We start from the raw sequence: 12,614 nt of genomic DNA on the forward strand, positions 1-12,614 counted from the left end.
TTCCATCTCGCACTTCTCTGCTCAACTCTCCAGTCTATCTATATTCTCCTGTATCCTTTGACAGTCCCCTATGCTTTCTGCTACTCCACCAATCTTCGTGTCATCTGCAAACTTACTGATCAGACCACCAATGCCCTCCAACAGATCATTTATATATCGTTTCTACACTGTTTCTGGGTCAACTTGCCAAACTTCTAACCATAGAGAAAGTGAGGACTGCAGATGCTGGAGACCAGGGTTGAAAAATGTTGTGCTGGAAAAATACAGCAGGCCAGGCAGCATCCGAGGAGCAAGAGAATCGACGTTTCGGGCATAAGCCCATTCCTGAAGAAGGGCTTATGCCCGAAACGTCAATTCTTCTGCTCCTCAGATGCTGCCTGGCCTGCTGTGTTTTTCCAGCACCACATTTTTCAAAACTTCTAACCATGCCAATATGCAACCCACTAAACCATAAATTTCTATTTTCCACAAAACCTTTTGACCTGATACTTCATCAAATGCCTTCTGGAAATTCAAATACAGCATTTCCACTTATTACCCTTTATCCACAGCATAATCAACTCCAATAGGTTAGTTCAATTTATTTCGCTTTCACAAAGTCATGCTGTCTCTACCAACTACTGCAAACTTTTCTACATGCCCCACCATAATCTTTAATAATAACGTTGAGTTCTTTGATGAGGTGAGACAGGCAGTGATGAAGATAATGCAGTGGATGCTGTATATTTGGACTTCCAGAAAGCATTTGATACAGTGCCATGTGGCAGATTCATGGGTCCTTGTCAGCTTGGATTAGAAGTTGGCTAAAAGATAGGAAACAGACAGTAGATAAGTATGAAGAACTGTGTTCAGCTCTAGCCACCTTAATTAAGGAAGGATGTTAATGTCCTGGAGAGAGTTCAAAGAATATTTGCGAGAATGATATCAGAAACAAGGGATTTTGGATACACAAAAAGATTAATGAAATTGGGCTTAATCTTCTCTGCTCCAATGAGAATAAGAGCTGACCTTACTGAGGTGTACAAAATCATGAACAATTTTGATAGAATACAGAAGGATATTCTATTTCCATTAGTTGGCGTGTCAGCACCTCAGGGTCATTATTTCAAGACTATCAGCATGAGAGCTAGGAGTGAGATGAGGAGAAACATCTTTACTCAGAGATTAGGATTTGGAATGTGCTTCATGGGAGTGGTGGATGTTGATTCTATAGGAGGTTTCAAAAGAGAGCTGGGTATATATTTAAAAATGATTAACTTAGACAAATACAGAGATAAGGCTAGAGATCGAGACTAGTTAGATAGCTCTTTCGGGAGCCAGTACAGACACGATGGATTGAATAGCCTCCTTTTGTTTTGCACATTCTATGATTCTATCTTCCCTAATGACAGATGTTAAGCTGAATGCCTGCAGTTTCCTGCTTTCTGTCTCCTCCTCCTTAGGAATAAAGGAGTTACATTCAGTTTTCCATTTTAACAACTGCATATTTATTCAATGCTCAGCACCGAGACTTCACAGTTCTAAAATGTATTACCAGCAGCACTATAAACCAATTTTGGAATTGCAGACACAATGCGATTGCTGGCACAATTCCTTTCTCCATTAATGATGCAATAATAGTGGATAGCAAATTGCTTTCCTCTTCCTTTGTGCCATATTTTCCTTGAACTCCTGTTGGTATATATAATAACGCAACATAGCTACTCCAACAAATGCACAAGAGTCCTGGCTAATTCAAGCATAGGAAATAAGATAGTCTACAACACAATATCAACATTGTGTCATCCATACTAGCCACGGACCTTTTTCTTTTACCGTACTCTGGATCCAGGACCAAGCTTACACCCAAACAGTATATTTCACTGACCCTTCACCTAACTCAGTCAGCACTGATGTAATAAATTCAATGGCTGGCAAATTAAGCATTGATTGCAGCATCAATCATAATCATTGCCAAATTATTTTCTGAGTTCACTTTTGACTGGACTACTAATGCAACTGTAAGCAAATTTAATAGCCCTGTTGTGTATTAGCATCCTAACTGGCTTCAAATTTCAGTTATGAAGATCCGACTGCAAGAAAATGAAGACAGGCATACTCCACATCCAATTTTAACTGAATATGTTTGTTGGAAAACTGACTGGATTGGGTGCAATACTAATTTTACACTCCAGCTGATGTTAGGCTTCACTGACTTCAACTCACAGTAACGTTGAAGAGGGAAAGCATTAAACTATTGCTTCCCTTGATCTGCTGCATTCTCAGTTGGGAAAGTTGTTAAAATTACCCTCACACTCTCACCACCATACCAGTGAGATCTCAGTTGGAGATTGCATTTTTAATAGTGAATTCATTCAGTATTAAAAATTCCATCAACCCGCTAAATATAGATTTTAAAAGGGCTTTGAAATGGAGAACAGACTGAATGCCTACTGAACTTTAGACTGAGTGCTCCATAACTACATCAAAATTACCTAAAAGCCAATCTTCTAATTGAATGAGGACTGTGGTAGAGCCATCTATTTAAAAACTGATGTGTAATAAGCCCTGCATACTATAATCCTTCCCAAAAGCCAGATGTTTCTTTGAAATGAGTTTATTCAAAGCCATGACTAAATAATTGCTTTACTACTTCTCTGATCACAAACTAATGACAGCCTAAAAGTCGGGTGGCTTGTGATGAGAAACTGAGGATCTATGAAGCCAGTTTGCATCAGAAATGAGGCATTGCATTATCATCGCACAATCAAGTACTGAGTTCTAGAATGAATTGCAACTACGTTTCTTCATACAACGAATAAGGAATTTAGTCACTAATTTTGCATAGAGATGCAGAGCAGGTAGAGTGATACTGAAGCTCAGGGAAGTATAATTTATAAATTTATGGACAATGTGTAGGAAGAATGTAGAATACAAGATGACATTAACAAACTATCAGCATGAGTACTTAATTGGCAAATGAACTTCAATTTACTTTGTGGGAAGATAGCGCAGTTGATCCAAAAAATAAGGTGGTGACATTGCGCTTAGATACTAACAGACTTATAAAGGAGCAAAGTGATGTCAGGACAGTTATAGAAAACACTAGAAGTTAATTGCCATACAAAAGCAAACCAAGCCTTAAAATTTATTTTTAAAGGAACATAATTGAAAGGAGGGATGTTTTGCTCAATAACTTTTATAGATTTAAAGGTTAGATCACTTTTAAAATACTGTACACAGTATTCTAAAAAAGACAGAGATATGGTGAAGATTCAAAATATTTCTAAGGATGATACCAGAATTGAAGAGTTTTTACTGGTTTATCTAACCTTTTCACATCAAGGGGTACATGGAGAGTGATGGGGCCAAGTCGCAGCTAAGGGGCTTGACCTTGGTTTACCTCTAGTGGGTCACACTCTATATGAGTCCATCCATCCAGCTACTCACGAACCCTCATCCCTCAGCCCCAGCACCCTAGCCACCTACACAGGACCAGGAGGTATGGTGATTATTAGAGCAACAGAATGGGTGGCTGTGAAGTTTTCCTTCACTCAGTTTGACACACACAGCTCAGTGTTACTGCTCCACACAACTTCCTGGTCTCTCCCGACTACTCTTCTACATCTTCCCAGCACTCAACCTACACATCAGCAACGAGCACAAGAGGCACAAACTCCGATTGGAGGAACAGCACCTGTCAAAGCACTTAGCTGTGGATTAAACAAGTCATTCGGACCCCTCCACAGCATGGGCCACCCATTGGACAGGCATGGATTATAACAATCAGCAAAGTGTGAACAGATCGTGACTTTATTTTCCTCAACAATAAAGGGCTGAGGGGTTACTCGATGGAGGCTTTTTAGGATTTTTAAAAACTGGAGAGTGAGAGTGAGAGACAGACACAGACTGATGGAACATGTGAGAGACATGCACACAGATGTTAAAACCTTAAGTTGTAAATAACTGAATCGAATTAAGTTTATTGTCACACGTACTCATATGAGTACAGTGAAAAGTTTACAAATCGTCACTTATGGAGCCATCTTAGGCATAAAGATACCTAGATACAGAATCTTGGCACAAAGCAGAAAAATAAAGACAACAAAGTTGAGAAGTTAAACATTACAGTCTTTCTTACTAAAATGTAGCAAAACAAAGCAACAAATAAAACAAAATGTTAAGTAAAGTTGCCAGAATCCTAGAGGATCAAAGGGCACATCTCAGATGAAAAGGGAAGTTGAAGATTGGGGAACTTCATGATAACCTCAGCTAGTACAGGAGTTGAATCCATGCTTTTTACATCACTAACCAGCCATCCAGCCAACTGAGCTAACTGACCCCCAAAGTTGTACAGATAGCAGATTTTATTATTATTCTGATTTTATAAACTAAAGTTTATTGTTATTGAAACTTGTGATTTTACTTTCCAAGTACGTACCTGGGATCTCACAAGTATCGCCTCTGAGAACAGATTCAAATTAAATGATCCAACTCTCATACTGTGCTAGCACAAATTATCTTCAGATATCATTCACAAAACTGCATATATTATTTCAACTTTTTGAATACTCATGATACACAATTAAGCATTAACATTAATTATATCAAGTGATGAAAAAAATTAATCTTCCAACATTTTGCAATCTTCAGTCCAAATAATAGTGTATAAAAAACTTTCAATCAGTATGTATAAATATGCAACAGAACAAAGAAATACAGTGAATACCACCTTACCTGTGTGACTGTTAAAATGTGTGAAATTTGTAAAGTAAGGGGGTGCAGACTGAGGAGCTGCAAAAATATCCCCTCCCAGATCAGTAAGAAGATCAAACGGAGCCACTTTCTTCTCTTGTTGAGATCCTTGAGAGCGACTCACTGCTGGGGACTTCAAGAACATGGAATTATAAATTTTACTAATTCAATTGTACATCAAAAAGCTCTGCTTTATCTACATTTCTATCAAGTGATGAGAAAGGTGGCACTGAACATATCAATTGGGCATTTGCTGGAGGCTGACAGATGGTAAACTGTGATGAAAGGTGCATAATATGTGCATAATATGTGCATATTATGCACAATGGTGCACTGGTTGTGGAAATTGGATTTTGAGGCAGATGCAGAGGGATTTTGGTCAGTTCTGAGAAGTAATTTTTAGAAGGTTATTCTGGTCACCCAGTGATCCAAATATATCATTGCTAAAGAGACATAACTTCAGCCAGCTGCCTTGCAGATCCCTCTGATGTTATTGCATAGGACATTTATGCTGTTGGATTTACAACAGGCAGAGTAAACAGAACAAAATCATTACTTGCAACTTCAGAACAGAGGGCTCAGAAGAATTCAGAATTCAGTTCAGGAGAGAACAGTTATCTTTTTATCAAGTAGGAGAGATGTTTTTATAGTTCAGTTCAGAAGAACCAGTCACCTCTGCAAAAATACTTTCTAGAATGTGAAGCTTCCAAGCTAGCAGTATTTGGATAGAAGACTTCAAGTCAGATAAAGTTTAGGCCATCAGTGTTGTTAGAGTTTCACTCAAAGAAATTTTTTAAAAAAGGCAGTATCAACAGTCCAATGAAAGCATCAAGTACGCGCAGTTCCCAAATTGCAAACTGGTTCTGTTCTAGAGACTGTTCAAAAGTCATAGAATCCCTACACAAGTCATAGAATCCCTACAGTGTGGAACCACTGGCCCTACAAGGCAACACTGACTCTCCGAAGATGCATTCTTCTACCCTATTATCCTATACTTACCCCTCACTAATGCACCTAACCTTCATATCCCTGAATATTATGGGCAATTTAGCACATCTTTGGAGTGTGGGAGGAAACCGGAGCACCGGAGGAAACCCGCACAGACACGGGGAGAACGTGCAAACTCCACACAGACAGTCAGCCGAGGCTTGAATTGAACCCGGGTCCCTGGCGCTGTGAGGCAGCAGTGCTAACCACTAAGCCAATGTGCCACTCCGAACACAATATATTTATATAGTCATTTGTAGTCATGCTATTTCTAAGTACAAGAAAAGTATATATGTTGGGTCTTTAAAATTATATCCCTGTATGGGGTTGTACTTGTAAGTTGGTTGTTTGTAAACCTGAAACTCCCTATAAAGATTTATAAAACTGAGATAGGAATGAGATTTCTCTTAGATTGAGTTTCCATAATAGATAATATTGGGAAGTAGACTGAAACTTTGTTTTGATGTTGGTGTTAAGATCTTTCTAACTTTTGGCAAAGAACATTATGCAGCCTCATGTGAAAATGTTTCAGTGATGAATCACCCATGTTAACCAATTACAAACAATATCTAAGAAGCCAGGTTTCATTCTGGGATCTGACTTGTTACCATCACCTGGGACCATAATAAAAGGCACAGCTATAAAAAAGGTGGAGGTTGAAGAAAGAGAGTTATTGACAATATCAGTTTGTGCTGATCTGATGTGGTCTTTCTTGACTTCACTGATAGGGTTGGTGGGGTTGCTGCTAATTAACAAACTTGATAATAGCCAAGACAAATCAAGTTTTATTGAACAATTAAAATTCAATTATTAAGGTTCATCTTCTGTACAATCTGCTTCAATCAATTACATCAGTGGATCATGTCGGGGATTCTCTGCCATCCACACTCACAGGCAGATGATACTACCGATCTCTTACATGTTACACAAGAGCTCAGTAAACTGCCAGCCCAGCATAAAAGACGTAAAAAGTTAGTTTATGTCAATCAAGCAGAGGAAATGCAACACCCTCCCTTTCATCTTCTCTTGCTTCACTGTCCAAACTCCCAAATATTCTTTCCAGATGAATTTGCAAATTCTTATTCCACATTAGTTAACTGAATTTACTGTTCATAATGCAATCTCTTTGACAACAGGCCAGGGCTCAAGATAGAATCAAGTACCGACTGGGTGACTGCTTTGCAGGGTACCACCCTTTTATCTGCAAATATGTAATTGCTAAAGAGACATATGACTTCAGCCAACTGCCTAGCAGATCCCTGTAGTGTTATTGCAAAGGACATTTATGCTGTTGGATTTACAACAGGCAGAGTGAACAGAACAAAACCATTACTTGTGACTTCAGAACAGAGGGCTCAAAATGACCCCAAGGTTTCCAAGCCTGTCCTTATAACTTTCAATTTTATACTCATTCTGACCTCCCATTCATGACCTCTTACACTGTTTTAGGGCAAGAATTTTTATTAGCTTGCATTCACCTGCAATCAGATTCACAGTAACTTAGATACTACAGAAACCTGATAAGGGTCAATTTAAGCACAAGCTTTTCTTCACTTACTTGGGTTGGTGTTCCTTTGTTCAAATGTGTGGTTTCATAAAGAAGCGACTTTCCTGGTTTTACTTCAGGCGTGCTACTTGCACTGCTAGCAGACGACCCGGAAATAGAAGCATGAGCTGCTGCCACTGCCCAGGCCCGTTCAGCTGGCACAAACCTGGGGGAAAATAAGGTACAAAATTCATCATGCTGCACCACAAAACCATGTAAAATAGGGTTAAAATAGAGTTAAACTGAAAGATCAATAATATACCAATGGAACATCAGTGTCACTAAGTCAATCAGAGATATACCAATGCAACACTTATGCTTCTTTCACCATTGAGACTGATTCAGAATGATTGCAATGCCAGAAGATGCTAATGGAACCCAGTGCTTGTAGCTGTGAGTACATAAGATGGTGGAGTTTCTACTATGATAATAGATCACAGTAGTAAAAGTATGCTCAAGTCTCTCACACAAACACAATAGTTTGAGCCCGAATAGAAAATCTCTCACAAGTCAGTGCACACAAGCAGTGAGAGCATAACAGGCACAGGACATTCTCCAGCATAGAATGGGGTTGCAAGGAAATGAGACATTTTTTACATTAGATTAGATTAGATTACTTACAGTGTGGAAACAGGCCCTTCGGCCCAACAAGTCCACACCCTTTATCCAAGTAATGGCTCATTAGGTTTCCATAGTATGCACATACTTAATCTAAGGATAACATGTAGCGCTTAGAGTAACGGATGCCATCTTAGAAGGGTCAAGTGGAGTGTACCTCCTATGGTATGTGTGAAGCAATGGCTATACCCTGTGTTCCAGCCAAATATATTTACAGGTAGAGTCACTGGTTGCACGAGCTGGAACTCCAGCTTTCAGAATTTGAACAGCAACTGGAGTCACTGTTGCCCACCTGCGAGGCACAGGACACTCCCCCCCCCCTCCGTGGATTAATGACTGATTACTTGCAATGCCATATGCTATTGAGCATAAGAATGGGAGGATTGATTGATTGGCTGGAGAACTGGGATAGGAGTATCAGATTTGAGGAACTGGGACTGGTGGGACCTGTATAAGCTGGAAGGGATACACCCAAACAGGATTGGCACTACCATCCTGTCAGGAAGATTTGCTGGTGAGTTTAATGGGGTGGGTTTAAAACTAGCTTGTTAGGGGGATAGGAAATAAGGGATAACTGAAGTTCCAAGGAAATAAAGTTAAGTAACAGGAACTTGAAAAGATGCCAGGAGACTAGAAGACAGGAGAAACAAGGCACCCTGTGAGATTCAAAAGCAGAATGATATCAAAACCACAAAGGTAAGGACATTCTATGAACACATACAGCATTTGCAACAAGGACGACGGTGTAAAGGCATAATTAGGTGACAACAGTCATGGGTCTCATCTAACTGCTGTTACAGAAACTATTACACCATGACTGCAATGTGATCAGGACTGGGAACTGCATATTGAAGAATATTCCTGGTTAATGGAGGCAGGACATGAAGGAAAAGGAGACTGCACTGATCATAAGGGATGGGATAATACATCAGTAAAGAAGGATCTCAGATCAAAAGAACTATGTGTGGAATATGTTTGGGTAGAACCAAGCAGCAGCAAGGGACATCAGACATTGGCTGGTGCTATTTACAGACCACCAAATAGTAATGATAATGTGGTTTATGGTAGCAATCAGGAGATCAGACAAGCATGTAGTGTGGGCAACATAGTTATTTTCATTACCTATTTTCATTGAATCTCTACAGTGTGGTAACAGGCCATTTGGCTCAACAAGTCCACAAGTTATCATTGGTTACTTCAATCTATATATAGAATGGGTAAACATTTTCTTTATTTATTGATGGGATGAAGGCATCGCTAGCCAGGCCGGCATTTATTGCCCATCAGTAATTGTCCAGAGGACAGTCAAGAGTCATCCACATTGCTGTGGATCTGGAGTCACATGCTGGCAAGACCAGGTAAGGATGGCAGTTTCCTTCCCTAAAAGGACATTGGTGAACCAGATGGGTTTTTCCAACAATCAACAATGGATTCCTGGTTATCATACAGTCTTAATTCCAGACTTTTATTGAATTCAAATTCCATCATCTGCCATGGCGAGATTCAAACCTGGATCCTCAGTACGTTACCTGGGTCTTGGGATTAACAGTCCAGCATTAATACCACAAGGCCATCACCATTCCTACATTGAGTACTAAAGCTGTGGAGGACAAGCTTCTGGAGTGTGTTTGGGTGGTTTTCTAGAGCAGTATGTTGAGGAATTAACATGCTGAGATAGATCTAATATTATGTAATGAGAAAGGTCTAATTAACAACCTGGTTGTAAAAGACCCTTTAGGACTGAGTGAACACGATATGATAGAATTTTACAGTATGCTTGAAAATGATGATGATGATGATGATGATAGAGGTAGTTCAATCTGAAGCAAAGTTCTTAAATTGGAGTAACAGAAATTATGAAGATGTGAAGCACCAACTGGTTGAGATGTATTTGTGAAAATACTTTAAAAGGCATGATTCTACATGGACAATGGTTACTCTTTTAAAGAACTCTTATCGCAAATGTTACTTAGTATGAAACCCAAAAGTCAGTCAACCATGACTAACAAAGAAAGTTTAAAATTGTACATGATTAAAAGTAAAGGTCTACAAAATTGCCCAAAATAGCAAATATCACTCCACTATTTCAGAAGGGATGAAAAAAACAGGGAACAACATATCTGTAATAAGGAAAACGTTGGAATCTATTATAAAAGACGGGATGTCTAAATACCTGATTGATGATGATTTCATTGGGCATAGTCACCATGGATTTGTGAATGGTAAGTTGTGTTTGATGAACACGTTGGGAATTTTTTTTAAAGATGTTACTATCAAAACTGATAAACGAGAACGGATGGAGGCAGTAAACTTACATTTTCAAAAGGTTTTTGATGAAGTCCCCCACAGTAGGCAGGTTGGAAAAAAGAACAGTACAGCACAGGAACAGGCCCTTTGGCCCAAAGCCTGCACCAATACATGACGCCTTTCTTAACCAAACACCTCCTGCCTCTATGCAGTCTATATTCCTCTATTCCCTGCCTATCTACGTATCTGTCAGGATGCCTCTAAAACATCGCTATTGATCCGCCTTCACCACATTCCAGGCACTTACTAACCTCTGTGTAAAAAAACCTACCTCCTGCATCGCCTTTAAACTTACTCCCTTTTACCTTAAACCTATGTCCCCGAGTAATTCATATTTCTACCCGAGGAAAAAGACTTCGACTATCCATGCCACTCAATTTTGTAAACTTCTATCAGGTCGTTCCTCAGCCTGTGACATTCAAATGAAAACAAACCAAACTTCACCAATCTTTCCGCATAGCTAAATGCCCCCAAATCAGGCAACATCCAAGTAAACCGTTTCTGTACCCTTTCTAAAGCCTCCTCATCCTTCTTGCAGTGTGGTGACCAGAACTGTACACAATATTCCAAATTGAGTTCTTTGAGATGGTGACCAAACAGGTGGATGAGGGTAAAGCAGTTGATGTGGTGTATATGGATTTCAGTAAGGTATTTGATAAGGTTCCCCATGGTAGGCTATTGCAGAAAATACAGAGGCATGGGATTGAGGGCGAATTAGCGGTTTGGATCTGAAATTGGCTAACTGAAAGAAGACAGAAGGTGGTGGTTGACGGGAAATGTTCATCCTCAAATTCAGTTACTTGTGGTGTACTGCAAGGATCTGATTTTGGACCACTGCCGTTTGTCATTTTTATAAATGACCTGGATGAGGGCGCAGTAGGATGGGTTAGTAAACTTGTAGATGACACTAAAATCAATGGAGTTGTGGACAGTGCGGAAGGATATTGCAGGATATTACAGAGAGACAGAGATAAGCCGCAGAGCTGGGCGGAGTGGTGATAAATGGGATTTAATGCAGAAAAAGTGTGAAGTTATTCACTTTGGAAGGAGTAACAGGAATACAGAATACTGGGCTAATGGTAAGATACTTGGTAGTGTGGATGAGCAGAGAGATCTTGGTGTCCACGTACATAGATACCTGAAAGTTGTCACCCTAGTTGATAGGGTTGTTAAGATGGCGTACGGTGTGTTAGTTTTTATTGGTAGAGGGATTGCATTTCAGAGCCATAAGGTCATGTTGCAGCTGTACTTGGAGTACTGTGCACAGTTCTGGTCGTCGCATTATAGGAAGGATGTGGAAGCATTGGAGAGGGTGCAGAAGAGATTTACCAAAATGTTGCCTGGTTTGAAGGAAAGTTCTTATGAGGTAAGGCTGAGGTACTTGAGGCTGCTTTCATTAGAGAGAGGGCTAAGAGGTGACCTAATAGAGGCTTACATGATGATCAGAGGATGGACAGTGACAGCCTTTTTTTCCTCAGATGGCGATGGCTAGCATGAGGGGCCTAGCTTTAAACTGAGGGGTGATATATATAGGACAGGTGTCACATGTAGGGTCTTTACTCAGAGAGCAGTGAGGGTACGGAATGTCCTGCCTGCAACAGTAGTGGACTCACCAACATTAAGGGCATTTAAATGGTTATTGGATAAACATATGGATGATAATGGAATAGTGTATGTTGAATGGGCTTTAGATTGATTTCACAGGTTGGCGCAACAGGGCTGAAGGGCCTGTACTGTGCTGTAATGTTTTATGCTCTATGTGGCCCAACTAAAGTTCTATGTGGTCCGAAGTCACGTAACACCAGGTTACAGTCCAACAGGTTTATTGGAAATCACAAGCTTTCAGAGTGCTGCTCCTTCACCAGGTGAAGTGAAGAAAAACATACAGGCATAGAATTTATAGGCTGAGAGATCAATGTGTAGAAAGAAAGAAAGAAAGAGTACAAACTAATTAAGGTAGAGAGAGATCAAAGCAAGTTATCAAGCTATAGCTCATCCCCTTCATTTACTATTTAGCTGTTGACACTTTATTCACACTGTTTGACACTTTTGATCACCCGCAAAGACTTATTATTCAACACTACACTCATACCACTTGTATCATCTTTTGCTCTTTCTGCCTATAGATTCTATGCTTGTATGTTTTCCTTCGCTTCACCTGATGAAGGAGCAGCGCTCTGAAAGCTTGTGATTTCAAATAAACCTGTTGGACTATAGCCTGGTGTTGAGTGACTCCTAACCTTCTCCACCCAGTCCGACACCAGCACCTTCACATCAAAGTTCTATACAGCTACAACACGACTTGCCAATTTTTATACTTAATGCACCAACTAAAGGCAAGCATGCTATATATGCCTTCCTGACCAACCCTGAAAATGTGTTGCTGGAAAAGCGCAGCAGGTCAGGCAGCATCCAAGGAGCA

General features: G+C 39.9%; 1 protein-coding gene across 8 annotated transcripts in view; it reads right to left on the reverse strand.

Annotated features, from left to right (window-relative positions):
• The window catches only part of agfg1a (ArfGAP with FG repeats 1a), a 94,835-nt gene that overhangs the window by 47,447 nt on the left and 34,774 nt on the right, over positions 1 to 12,614 (reverse strand). For all 8 annotated transcript variants that reach the window (XM_043702847.1, XM_043702846.1, XM_043702844.1 and 5 more), the window contains 2 exons: positions 7,280 to 7,433; positions 4,717 to 4,867 (listed from right to left, as the gene is read on the reverse strand). In XM_043702847.1, coding sequence (XP_043558782.1) covers positions 4,717 to 4,867; positions 7,280 to 7,433 — 305 coding nt within the window. The remainder of the gene's footprint in view (positions 1 to 4,716; positions 4,868 to 7,279; positions 7,434 to 12,614) is intronic.

The sequence above is a fragment of the Chiloscyllium plagiosum genome, chromosome 13 (assembly GCF_004010195.1).
Source record: "Chiloscyllium plagiosum isolate BGI_BamShark_2017 chromosome 13, ASM401019v2, whole genome shotgun sequence".
Lineage (NCBI taxonomy): Eukaryota > Metazoa > Chordata > Chondrichthyes > Orectolobiformes > Hemiscylliidae > Chiloscyllium > Chiloscyllium plagiosum.